The following is a 13,439-nucleotide window of genomic DNA, read 5'->3' as shown; positions in this document are numbered from 1 at the left end:
TTCTCTCACTTTTCTGTATCAGAAAACCAGAAGAACAAAGTAACAAAAAGGACTCAGTTACATTCCTGAATCTGTTTTCTCAGGCTGACAAAGGAGTGGGAAATGGGCAAGAGAGATACAAAAGAATGCTCACCAAGGGAATAATAAAGACCTGGGTAAATGGAAGCTATTCCACGTTCATAGACTGAAATGGTCAATACTTTATTAAGATGTTAAATCTCTCCAAACTGATCTCCAGATTCAATGAAATCTCAATGAAACCTTATCATGGTTTATTTTTAAAAACTGAGAAACCTATTCTAAAATTTCTATGTTCAATAAAGAACAAAATTGGAGGGGCTTCTTTGCTTGTCAGTAAGATGCATTAAAAATCTATGATAATGAGCTGGACATGGTAGCACATGTCTTTAATCCTAGTATTTTGACACAGAGGCAGGTGGATCCTTGTGAGTTTGAGGCCAGCTGTTCTACATAGTGAGTTCCAGGACAGCCATGGCTACATAAAGAAATTGATCTAGTTACAAATAAGCAAAAATACAAAAAACAAACAACAACAACAAAACCAAACAATCTATGATAACCATACAGTAAGAAATTAGTGGAAAGAAAAGGCACACAGATGAATGGAACAAAGTCTAGATACAGACTCACCTATATGAGGTAAGGTGTTTTTGTTTTTTGGTTTTGTTTTTAATTGGCTTTTGAAAAAATATACAAAAGCAGTGTGTGTGTGTGTATGTGTTTGTGTGTGTGAAGGGCACTGGGGATTCAATCTAGTGCTCTGTGCATGCTAAGCCATTGAGTCACACCTCTAGTTCCCACAGAATGGCAATTCTGAGGAAAAAAACCAGACTTTAAATAATGGTGTTGGAACCTCTGGACAAAAAGCAAATAACAAAACCACCCAATACTCACCTTATTTATATTATCACCATACTTCAAATTAACTCAAAACAAGTCACATACATGCACACACACACCCTAAAATCAGAAGTCATGTGTGATGGCACACATCTTTAATCTTAACACTTACGTAGCAGAGGCGGGCAGATTTCGGAGTTTGAGTCTAGCCCAGTATATACAGAATTCCAAGACAGCTGGACTACAAAGTGAGTCCCTGTCACAAACAAACCACTCACCCAATCACCCACTCAAACAACTCAGAGAACCTCAAACCTGCAACTTTTAGAAGAAAAGAAAAAGACTTTTAAATAATTTTTAGAAGGAAAAAAAAAAAAGACTTTTAAATACAGGGTTAAGGTTAATATATATATGTATGTGTTTGTGTGTGTGTGTATGTATATATATAACCTGATACATAAAACATAAATTGTACTTTATCAAAATTACACCTCTTCAAAAAGAAAATCAAAAGACAAGCTATAAATGGAGAAAATGCTTATAAAGCATATCTAATAGAAAACTTACATCTAGACTATGCAGAAGACTTGCAGGTTTTAAAAGACCAACAAAAGATCTGAAGCTCTCAATGCTGTGTGTGAAAAGCACAGTTCCCATCCCTGAGTTAAGGCCTATGGATCCATTTAAACAAGTGGGGAGAATTCTGAAGGCTACTTAGCTTGCATCCAGGCTATCAAAGGAGAGTTCACAAGGATTATCTGTAGTCAGCAGTGATGCCTGAAGAGAGAAAGCCCCATCTCTGCCATCTCAGCTCTGCCTCCTTGAAGTCCATTATCCAGTAGATAGCCTGGGTTACTTATTGTAATTTGGATGCAGAAGTAGCAGGAATCAAACTCTGTGTCTATTTCTTGGTTGAGGTGGAGGACACTAAGAATACATTCTCCTTGGCCATTAAGAGAAAGGGATTAATATACTGAATACTGAAAGTGTAACTGTTGGTCTTAGATTACCACAGGACAAATAAAGCCACTGGAGGTCAGACTCCTCAATATATGGGGTGTATTTCACTGGTAGGAAGCATGTATACACACTTATTAAATTACACTCAATGACAGCAGGAGAAAGTTATTCCCTTATTAACCATAGTAATATAAGAAAGTTTTGATCTGGTAAATGCATCTCTTAGACACCTAAGTGTGGGAAGCATTGAATGAAGCTTGCTCAAGATAACTGGCCATATTGAGAAAGCAGTGACTTCTATGAACCCTGGAGGCAGGAGCCCGACCTTGGCTTCCTATGGCCTGGGGGCCTGCTTCAGCTGGTGACACCAAGGGGCTGGGCTCTCCCTGGCTAGTGCCCGAGCCACTGCTATCAGGAGATCCAGGGCTTTGGCCAAATTTTTGGAAGCAGGCTCGGCAGCAGCGTTCCTTCTTGCCACTGGGCTTAGTCACGACATAGTTGTTACAGCAGTAGTAACAGAAGATGCGGCCACATATTCTGGGAAGGAAACAGACACAGGCTGTGAGAATTATGCACATTGGAGAGGTTGAGATCTGCTAAGCACCAGATTAGGTCGCTACATTGGGTTCCTGATGGCCCATGACTCTTCAGACTTAGCTCTGCCTTCAATGTAGAGTGTGCTGTAAGCAATTTCATTAGATTTCAACAAAGACCATCATGGTGAATGTAGAAGGAGAAAGGGTATGACTGACATCAGGTTACAGGTGTGCATTCCACATGTATTGTGGGGAGGGGTAAATCTCTAAGAAAGAATTTACCAGTATCCAACTCCCAATCTGCCTTTTCTCTTTACCTATCTTTTCTAGGCACTGAAGGATCTGTGTTCTCTGGCACCATCTGATAACGCCTATAGGCTCAAGAATAAGGAGTTGCTGGTCTCTGAGTATATCACATGCATGTGAGTTCCCTTAGCTCCATGCATACTTCCTTTTAGAGGGCCTTGAGTGTCCTGCTAAGAAAACAACTAATACATTCTCTTCTCCTGCTTTCCTTGGTAAACAGCAAAGTGCTTTCTCTAGATAGACAGTTAGGGTACCAACACTTAACTCAGACCCTCACCTGGAGCTGTCTGTTTGACTCCAGTCTGGTGAGTTGCCTGCTGCTCACCTGCAGTGGTGCCGCCGGACTATCCAGCTGAACTCCCTCTTGCAGTCATGACAGTGGTTGGCCTCCATGTCCCCAAGACATTTCTCTTCAGCACTGAGCTTCTGCTGGAATTCCAGTGCATCAGACTTTTGCCAGAGAGCATCTTTGTCTCTGCAATAATATCACATTTTAAAAATCCATGAGAAGCAGAGAATAATGACCCCTGCTTAATTTCAGAAAGCTGATATCAAATGTTCCAAGCCATAGAAGCTAATCACTTTCCCTTTTCCCAACTTAAGGCCTCTAAAACACAGGCTCTCTGATGAGGCCTCCAAAGGCATCCCAACACAGTGGTGTTTTCTTTTGTTTGTTTGTTTGTTTTTTTTTTTTTTGTTTTGTTTTGTGATCCCATGTATGTGAGAGTATGAAACAGGCACATGATATATACAGAAGGCTGGGTCAACCACAAGGAACTGCCAGCACTGATTTATACTCTAATTAGCAAATTAACACTAAAAACAAATAACTACTGGAAGTGTAAGCTAAAGCATTCAACCAAGATGATAATGGGCAAGCTACAAGTGTGCATGCAATAAGCAATTTGCCTGGGTGTATGTCTATGTACTTAAGTGTGTGCAGGGCCTATGAAGTGAAAAGAGGACATCAGGTCGCTGAGGACTGTAGTTAAAGATAGTTGTGAGTTGTCTTTTTGGTGCTGAAAATTGAACACAGGTACTCTAGAAGTGGGTAAGGACAAGGGTTAGGAACAGAGATGGCTGGCTGTGCTCAAGGATACATAAATTGTTTGGAGAAAGGCAGATGCATTTCCTCTGGGCCAGCTTATTCCTCCAGCTGGTCCACAGCATCTGACCTCTATGTCCCAAGGAAGCCAGATACTCACACCCTAGAATGTGAGAATGCTACTTGGTTACTCTACCACATTCTTCAAGAAGATATCTGGAATTCTGATGAGTGAGTAGATCTAGGCATAGCACACTCGTGACTACTACCACCACAAATGGAAGTGAGTCAGATCTTATGTGCCTCAGGTTTTATCAAGTGTTTCTTGACACATTTATTTTTCAAGGCATAGTTGTGTAAGAACTCACTTGTCTTGGAAGGTGGGTGTGGTAGCACACATCTTTAATCCCAGAAGACCTCTGTGAATTTGAGGCCAGGCAGGGCTATACAGTCTCAAAATAAAATACAGCAAAAACAAAGCAAAAAGATTTGTCTTGGAAAGTTTGATATGGAAAGTTCACAGATAAAGTAATATTATGTCTGGATTTTGCTTCAAAGCAATCTAGAGGTGGGAAAACAAGAGTAACCCTGGGTTGATTCCTGTTGAGGCTGAATGATGTATAATTGTTATGACTTAAGTTTGAAATAACCCCCCCCCCAAAAAAAAAAACAAAAAACAAAAAACAAACCAGCTAGTGGTGCTATTTGAAGAGGCTGTGGAACTTTGGGATAGAAGGCATGGCTGGTGAAGGTGGGTCACTGGGATCTCTACTTCATCTGCTAAGACATGGACTATTACCACTGCCTTAAGTTCCTATTGCCATGGACAGAACCAACACCACTGTCATGCCTTACCTGCCAGGACTGAGTAAAATTGTCTGAACACAGAGTCAAAACTGTGGGACTCTTCTGGATAAGGCTGATGTCATCTCCAATAGTCAATCATTTGTACTAGGTCTATGACGATAGACTTTTTTTTTTTTCTCAGCAGGGTTCTGACTTCTCTCCTGATCTGGGTAATTCCAGGTCTCGTAAGGAGGTCACATGGCTCTCAGGGCAGATTACAGGCCAGACCCTTCCCCTGAGAAGGAAACTGCTCTAGCAAGCATCTAGGAATTAATTCCTTAGAAACGCCCCACCCTGATAAGGGTTGAGGCCTAACAGTGACCTTCAATTGTACTTGGAGATCCCATTTCCTCCTTGGGATAGAACCATTTAAACATCCCTAACCCCAACCAAACAAACACATTCACCCTCAAAATCCCTCCCTCTGCCCAGGGTTTATATTGCCCTTGATTTTGCACCACTAGAGCTACACAAGGTCTCCTTTCTCACTTCAAGACTGGCATTTATGTTCTGCAGGGTCGCATCTCACCAGGCCTGCCCTCCCATCCACAGGGCCTGGGCCTTGCAGGGCTGGGCCTCCCTGGGCCTGTGTCTTGGCTGCAAGCCGACCAGGCATGGGCTTTGGCTTGCACCTCTTGCTGTGCTCAGCACAGCAGCTTAACCAAGAGCTGTAGCACTTTGGTATCTGCTATAGGCTTTGGAACACCACTGCCACAGGCAAACTCATGCTAAAAGAGCTAAACTGTGGAAAACCTCTTCCACACCCTGGCTTAGCCCACTTGGGCCTCACCCTAAAGTGCTCTAGCTGCCCCTGAGAGAAAAGGAACCCCAGTTCTTCACACAAAACAAAGTTGTTTTTGTCAAGTATTTTGTCACAGAAAGAAATAAAGGAAGAAGGAAGAAAGGGAGAGAAGGAAGGAAGAAGGGATGGAGAGAGGAAGGGAAGGAGGGAAAGAAGGAAGACACAATTACAATATTTTATCTTGCATATTCGATTCCCTTAAGAAAAAGTTAAAGTTGTGAATGACTTGCAAGCATTTAATAATCAGGACATTTCATATAAAAATCCAGCTTCCCACATCAGTCTTGGAAAGTAAGGTACCATGGCTACTTTTGAATGGCAAGACTGGGACATGCTGGGTCCCTCAGATCCCCTTCTAGCTTGGTTCCCCCAAGGACACTGCTGCTAGGTCCCTACAGGCCCTGACCCTAGCAGAGTTGGGCAGTGTAAGAGGAGAAGGCTCTTTGGAGATGGGCAGGAGGTGAGGAAATGAGCAAAGTTACTAAATGTCATTTCATTGTCATTCTTATCCAGGCACTAGAGTTTGAACATAATCCTGCATCCACACAAAAACCCAAACCCATTTGAGTAGCGATATGATCAGGGAGATCCAGCCTTTGAGACTGCCAAAGCATAGTTGGTCCTGCAGCCATATGGCTCTCTGACAGCATATCATTGGGTAGAACTTGAGAAGGGCCCATTTCCACTGAACTGTCATTTTCAGAAATAGTTTTTTCTAAGAAAAGCCAATCTTGGACATGATCCCCAACTGCCCCACACTCACCTGAGCAGCTCTATCAGCCGCTCCTCAAGGTATTTCTTGGTTCTGTTCAGGTCATCCAGGTCTGCATGCATCTTTTGATCATTCCTTTCCCTGTTTGTTACCTCCTGGCAGAGTTTGTTGTAATATTCTTGGATTTTTGATGTGGCCTTTTCAAGTTCCTTCTGAGTTCTTGGAGGAAAGAAACAAGTTTTCCTGGTTAGCTCTGATATTCATCTTCCTGGAATTTCTAGGCTCTCCTGGCTTTCAATGAGAGGTCCTGCTGCCCTCTGGGCCTTTCCCTCTCATAGTGAGGTATGACCTGCTCACCATGGGTTATGCATTACCCCAGGATCTGACACTCTCCCTACCTCCCCCTTAAATATGAAGGGGTATTCTGGGATGGCAGAGATACTCCAGGGCAGTAACATACTCAAAAGTGAGTGGGACATGACATTCCTATAAGGATATCTGCATAGGCCCTAGGTTGGAGTAGCCAGATGGCAAGAGGCTTACGGCATAGTGATGGAAGAGTGGCAGAGGAGAAGAGTCAGGACATAAAAAGAGAGGTGTAGGGCTGGAGAGGTGGCTCAGAGGTTAAGAGCACTGGCTGTTCTTCCAGAGGTCCTGAGTTCAATTCCCAGCAACCATATGGCTCACAACCATCTCTAGTGAGATCTGGTGCCCTCTTCTGGTGTGCCAGCATACATGCAGACAGAACATTGTATAAATAATAAATAAATCTTAAAAAAAAAGAGAGAGAGAGGTGTAGTCTCTCAGAGGTGGTTACAAAGAACCACATTGCTCTCAATGTCTTTGGACCTGAGAAGTCCTCCAATTCCCTGAATTCTGTTCTAGACCCTGTGGAGTCTTAGTTTACAGCAGAGGGGGCTAGTGGAGCTGGCTGTCTGCTTAATCCCATGCATTCCACATGCAGTTTAACTATGCTCTTTTTTTTTTTCTTTCCCCTCCCTCCCTCCAGTTTATTTATTATTTAAACAGTACTCTGCCTGCATGTATAAACACACACCAGTAGAGGGCACTAGATCTCATTATGATGGTTATGAGCCACCATGTGGTTGTTGGGAATTGAACTCAGCACCTTTGGAAGAGCAGACAGTACTCTAAACTGCTGCTGAGCCATCTCTCCAAGCCCCTAAGATGGCAGTTTCTAAGGATGCTACAAACCTCAAGACCCAGGAAGGTGCTTAAATAGACAGTCTATGGAAAGCCTACATTGTTTGCATGCTTTTCAGCCAAGGGTAATGCATAGCTATCAGGGTTATTTAATATCCAATGTCCACAAAATGATCTCAGCATACACAGTACAAAACCTTAAGGGAAGTCAAATCTTGGGAAGATGAACTGTGCAATTCTGAGCAGCTAGGAGAAAGATCTTCCATATAACCATTCTTAGAGCACTTTGTTTCGTTTTGTTTTTTGAAACAGGGTTTTGCTATATAACTCTGGCTGGCTCAGAACTTTCTTTGTAGACTAGGCTGGCCTCAAACTCAAACAACACCACCTCTCTTTGTCCCCCACCCCGAATGCTGGGATTAAAAGCATGTGCCAGCATATGTGGCTTTCATTCCTAAAGCATTTAAAAATATCAACTCAAATGTGTCTTCTGTTCAAATCACATGAACAAGACCTGGCTAGGAGCTATAAGAAATGGGGTAGACACTAGGCTTCTCACTAAACCCAGACCCAAGCTTTAAGGCACGTGGTAGGAGAAAAGGAATGAGTGCAGGCTCAGGACAATCTGATATACTAGCTTTTGTTGATTGCAACTGTTCTCAGCAGGCCCTAGCTTCACTAGCTTGGCCCTATCTTCAGAAGTAGGCTTAGGCTCTATGTTCCACATGGCCTCAAACTGAGAGAATGATACACTGAAGAGAAAAGTAAACCTCACAGGACTGATGGGAAGACTAAACAGGTAATCCAAATTGTTCTGAAATATGAAAACAATACCCTCCTGTTCCCAAGCCTTTCAGCTAAGAATGATTTAGAACAAGCCACACTATACGCAGGACTCGTTGCTTGTGGTTATTCCCATTATTCTTATACTCTAACTGCCTCCTTTCAGTTTTTTTTTTTTTTTTTTTGGAAGTATGCAGTTAGTACATACCTAAAGCCCCACCAGATAAAACAAGCACCCTGTCTTCTGTGGACTATGACAGAAGACAGCTGACTTCTCTGTGGCAAGCTTCTGGCCCCTGTGTTTTCTGGTGGCATGACTTTAGCATGATTTCCTCATTTTGTACAAGTGGCTTACTTTCTAAAATGAGTGCACCGACCCAATCCCTGAAGACCATCAGTGGCTGTGTGGGTGGCCCAGTGACTGACCTTTCTAGGCTTATTCGAAGAGTAGTACTTTCTTCATCTTTGTGCAGCAAAGTGGCCTGGCACTCTGCAAGGCGGCTGCTGGTGCAGTTCAGTTTTTCCTCTATGGCTGCTTTGGTGACCTGGTATAAGACATCAGAGAGAAGACACAAAGCTTAAAGCTAACCCTCCATGGAAGAAGAGACTGGTTTGCTAGTCACACTGCCTGGCAGGACCACTTATAAGGGGAAGGTTTTGTTGTGCTGAAGCTCCTGAGGCCAGAACCTTTGCTCTGTATCCGTGGGGAATGCTCTTTGGTGGGGTGCTACAGTGCAGGTGGAATGGAGTGTGGTTACTAATGGGACCAGAGCCATTTCACTGACACTAGAAAATGCCCACAGAGGTGACTAAGAACAATATCCTTTTAGCCCAAAGTCCAGGGAGTGGAAGGAAGTCATGGTGTAGACTTGGGGTATTGTCTGAACCAATAACTGTCTCAGTTTGAGAACTGGCAGCATCGTGAAAAACACCTTACAACAATCTAGTAAAAGCAGACCAGATCCCCTTTCCTTGACAGCACCCTGCCAGGCCCACCTTCAGTTTGTGCATAGCCTCCTTAGTCATTCGCAGCTGCTGGCCTTGTTCTTCTAGCTGGGCCCTGAGGTTCCCACACTCTTCACTGGCTGTCTGGAAAGGATAAGAAAGGCATCATGAGAGAGAGGTTCTTGCTCTTAAGACTCCTCAATTTTATTATCCAAATGTTTCCTAAAAACAGGACTGCTCTTTTTCTTACAATGCTCCTCAACAAGCTTCTTTCCTACTGGTAACAAAACACTTTCAAGCTTACTAGGAAAAGAAACTCAGCTTGTTCCTCAAAAGAATTAATTTCTGTAGGTGAAAAAATTGGCCCATGAGTCTCATGGGATGGAATGGCTTAGGGTAGGGAGGGCACTTTTAGGAAAGGGCAGGAGAAGGTGAAGAGTGGACTGAGAATACAGGGCCTAGGTAGAGACCCTCTAGTGATACAGACTGGAAGTCAAAGTACCTGTTCCTGTTCTTAACTAGCATTCTTTGGCCTTTTCTTCTTACAGTATCAAAGGTTCATGGTCTCATGGGGTCTCTAAGATTTGTCTTCTCTAAAGGTTTTGCTTTTCTAAACCGACCCAGTTCCCTACACCCTGTCAGCCATCAGGATGGTATGCAGAGGAACCGATTATTTAGCAAGGACTAGAGCCAGGACTCAAGCTGTCATAGACATGTGACCCTATGGAGGCTGAAACTTACGTGAGGAATGAGCTGTACACAAACACACAAAAAGGGAAGCAGCAAAGTTGTCTGCACTCTGAGCTGCTGCTGCTGCCTGCTGCCTTATGGGGATATGGAAATGGGCTATTATATCTGCTGAGAATTCAAAAGCCACAAAACCAAATTTGTGTACATCCTGTTCTGTCAACGTTGGCTACTCAATTTTAAAGTTCTGTGTGAGCCAACATCTGCTACAGCCTAAGTGGAGGCTTCAGGCGAAGGCACTACTTCCCATACTCTGCCTGATATGTTTCTGTAAAGAAATGTGAGCTACCACAGTTGAATGGAAATATGGCATTTTTTGATCTTCACTTTTTCTTGCTGCAGGGTCAACTAATTATGGAGCCACCAGGTGTAGCCTGAGAAATGGCTAAAGCTGAGCTTACCTTTAGTCTGTTCTGGTAGTCCATGATCTCAGCACTTAGCTGGAACTTAAGGGCATCTCGTTCCTGGTGTGCAGCCTCTTGAAGGTTCTGGGTCAGCTGCTCAGCCTGAGCCAGCTGTTCCTGCAGACCAGAGAATGAACTAGCTGCCTCCTCAGCTGCCTTTAGCTTTTCCTGCAAGCTCTCCTTCTCTTGCTGTAGTCCCATCACTTGGAGCTCCAAGCCCTTTCGTTCCTGTAGTGCTGCCTCTTTGGAGTCCTGGAGCTCCTGGGCCAAGCTGGCCAAAGCTGCCTCCATTCGATCCTTCTCCGCTGTCAGGGCACAGACCTGTATGCCAAGCTCAGCTGTGTCTGTGTTGGCTCTGTGCAGCTGGTCTTGTAGCTCTGCATGCTCCAGGTGGGCTTCCTCAGCACTCACCCGTGACAGCTCTGCCTGCATGGCTTGTAGCTCTTGCTCCTGCTTCTGGGCCTTGCAGATGCTCTCCTCCCGGAGCATCCCTTCTCTCTCTGAGCACTGCAGCAGCTCCTGAACATGGGCCCTGTTGAGGGCTTCATTCTGCTCTTTCAGTTGTTGCACCAGGGTCTTGTGCTCTCTTAGGACTTCCTCAGCCACACTCAGCTGGCTCTGTAACTTGTCCCGGTCACCAACGGCCACCTGGAGCTTGGCCTGGAGGTCCACCACCTCATTCTGTAACCGCTGTGCTTCCCCCTGGTGAATTTCCAGCTGTGCTTGAGACAGAGCCAGTTGGGCTGTGTTGACTTGGGATAGGCTGAGTCCCTGTTGGCCTTTTCCTGCAGAGAGGGCCTCAATCAGCTGAATCTGCTGCTTGCACTGGCTCTCAAGAGCTCTGAGCTCCTGGTCCTGGACCTCTGACCGAAGCCGGCACTGATCTGCCTCTTCCTGCAGCCGCCGGCACTCACCTTCCTTACTCTGCAGGGCAGCCTCCTTCTCTGCCACCTGGGCTTTCATACTCTCTTTGGCTTTCCTCACAGCTAAGAGACTTGCTTCCATCTGGTCTCCCAGGTGCCGGATGCTAGCCTGCTCAGCTTCCAGGGAGGCTAAGGAGCCCTGGATGGCTGCCTCTCGCTCCTGCAGTGCCTTGTAATCTGTTTGCAAGGTCTGCAGTTTGCCTTCTAGGAGCTGGTTGCGCACAGCCATATTCTGCAGCTCCTTCTGTAGCTCCTGGTTGATCTTTTGCAATTCCTCCTGGTCTCCCCCTGGCACCATGGTATTATTTACCTGTTCTTCCTGGAGGCATTCCTGCCCCTCTTCTGGCATCTCCCCAGCCTGTAGAGGGACAGAGCTCAGGGAGGTCAGAGCCTCCTTACTTTTGTTGGCTGTATGCACCTCAGCTAGCTGCTCCAGTGTGCCTACTTTCTGGCTAAGATGGTCTCTGTCCTGAATGAGCTGCTTCTTCTGTTCCTCTAGATCACTTACAAGCTGACTCACTTGTGCTAGTTGGGTCTCTAGGAGCTGTAGCTGCCATGTCAGAGACTTGGCTTCCTGCTCCAGTAGCTGCTTTTCTTCTCGTTGCTGCTTTTCCTGCTGCCTAGCTTCTGCCAGCTCTTCCTTCACTGAGCTCAAGTGGGCCAGAGATTCCTGTAGCTGTTGCCGGAGCTGAGCTGACTCTTCCTGAAGTGGGGCCATATCCTTCACTAAGTGCTCTAGGCCAGCCTGGGCCTCCTCCTTCAGCTGTAGTTCCATGAGCAGCTGCTCTAGCTTGATACTCTGCTGGCTGTTTAGCTCCTGGGCCTTTGTGTTCTCTCCTTCTAGGGCTTGAAGTTTTCCCTTCAGCTCCTGAAACTTCATGGCCAGGTCGGCAGGAACTAGCTCTTGATGAAATTTTGTATCCAGAGATGGATTTGTTCTCTTCTCAGCCCTGGCCAGGCATTCTGAAAGGCTGGCTAGAAGCTGGTTCTTCCTACCCAAGGAGTGTCTCATAGCCTCAAGCTCCTGTGCCATGTTCTCAAGCTGCAAGGCTGAGTGGCTGTTTTCTTTCTTGTCTATATTCAGCTCCAGGGTCTGCAGACATGTCTGTAGCTTCTTCACCGTGGCCTTGGTGGCTTCTCCCTGCTTCTGGAGCTCTGCCACCAGGCCCATGAGGCCAATGCTATCCTCTATCACAGGGTACCCTTTCTCCTTCTCTACCTGAAGCTGCTCCCCTTGCTTGCTGATCATCACTCGAAGGGCTTGGTTCTCCTTGTCTAGCTGCTGTACGTGCTCTTGTAGCTGTTTCTCCCGAACCTCCAACTGGTCCAGCTCCAGCCGCATCTCATCAAAGCTTTCTAGTGCTTCATTGTTTAAAGGACTGTTCAGGTCAAAACTGGAGGCCATCTCCTGAGTCTAGGGGAAAGTAAAACACAGGAGCTTTGGATAAGTTTTTGTAGTCAGTGAAAGTAGAAGTAAAAACAAAGGAGTTCCTTAGCCTAAGGTATTAGATCTTTTCCAAAGACTAGAATCTTAAGTTCAAAGCACCTGCCACAAGGTCAGAGAACATTCAGAGTCCCACAAACCTCACTGATATGAAGACTCACATCTCTATCTAGCCTCCATCACCTTTAGAGTTTAAAGGATACTGGTTCTTAGAAAACATAAACTCAGTTATGAGTTTGAAATTATGGTTAACCCAATGTATTATACCTGTAGTACCATGGCATGATAAAAATCACAAGATGAGGTCAAAGTATAAATACTCGTTATACAAAATGAATACTTTTGTACTATAAATAAATTTCTATTACATAGTTATAACAGGTTCACATTTCTGAGAAAGTGGATCATGGATCTGATCTATTGTTCTTAAACACTCTGTCACTTGCTCCTCCACTTAGGACCAGGATGACTGTATTACCTCCTCTTATTGGAGAGGTTAATGCTTCATACTTAAGTTATTTCCCCTTAGCTGGATCCTGGTAGGTGACAGGGTCAATTCTAACCTCAGTGCTATAAGATACTTTAAATATTTTAAGAGTTCAGTTTGAAAAGGATCTAAATTTTAGCTGGCTGTAAAAGTCTAAATCCAGGACATAGAGGATATAGGTTGAAAGGATGTATTTACTCTGCTTAGAATAACAAGAATTTGAGAAGATTACCCTTGAGTTGCTAGGAGGAAAGACATACCCTGTTCACCCTAACAACCTGTTAACCCCAGCCTTCCTGACATTACCTGCAAATAGTTGCTCACTAAACTGCTCACGCTGGAGCTTCGACTGGGAGGTTTCCACATATAAGCAGAAGAGCTCGTGGCCAGTGTCCTCCTGTCAGGCCAGAGAATAGACACACGTGTTTTCAGAAAAACAAAACAAACAAACTCAGGTACACACACACACACACA

The 13,439-nt window shown here is 44.7% G+C and overlaps 1 protein-coding gene across 2 annotated transcripts in view; it reads right to left on the bottom strand.

Moving 5' to 3' along the window:
• Positions 1-13,439, bottom strand: part of Fyco1 (FYVE and coiled-coil domain autophagy adaptor 1) — a 74,952-nt gene that overhangs the window by 31,420 nt on the left and 30,093 nt on the right. For both annotated transcript variants that reach the window (XR_002476757.2, XM_021646542.2), the window contains exons 7-13: positions 13,272-13,362; positions 10,109-12,448; positions 9,012-9,104; positions 8,442-8,560; positions 6,120-6,287; positions 2,989-3,138; positions 2,147-2,358 (exon numbers count right to left, since the gene is read on the bottom strand). Coding sequence is in view for 1 of the 2 variants with exons in the window: in XM_021646542.2 (XP_021502217.2) it covers positions 2,147-2,358; positions 2,989-3,138; positions 6,120-6,287; positions 8,442-8,560; positions 9,012-9,104; positions 10,109-12,448; positions 13,272-13,362 (3,173 nt within the window). In the remaining variant the exon portion in view is untranslated. The remainder of the gene's footprint in view (positions 1-2,146; positions 2,359-2,988; positions 3,139-6,119; positions 6,288-8,441; positions 8,561-9,011; positions 9,105-10,108; positions 12,449-13,271; positions 13,363-13,439) is intronic.

This window comes from Meriones unguiculatus, chromosome 6 (assembly GCF_030254825.1).
Source record: "Meriones unguiculatus strain TT.TT164.6M chromosome 6, Bangor_MerUng_6.1, whole genome shotgun sequence".
In the NCBI taxonomy this organism is placed as follows: Eukaryota; Metazoa; Chordata; class Mammalia; order Rodentia; family Muridae; genus Meriones; species Meriones unguiculatus.
The sequence above is the reverse complement of the archived record's forward strand: the minus strand, read 5'-3'. Positions and strand labels throughout refer to the sequence as shown.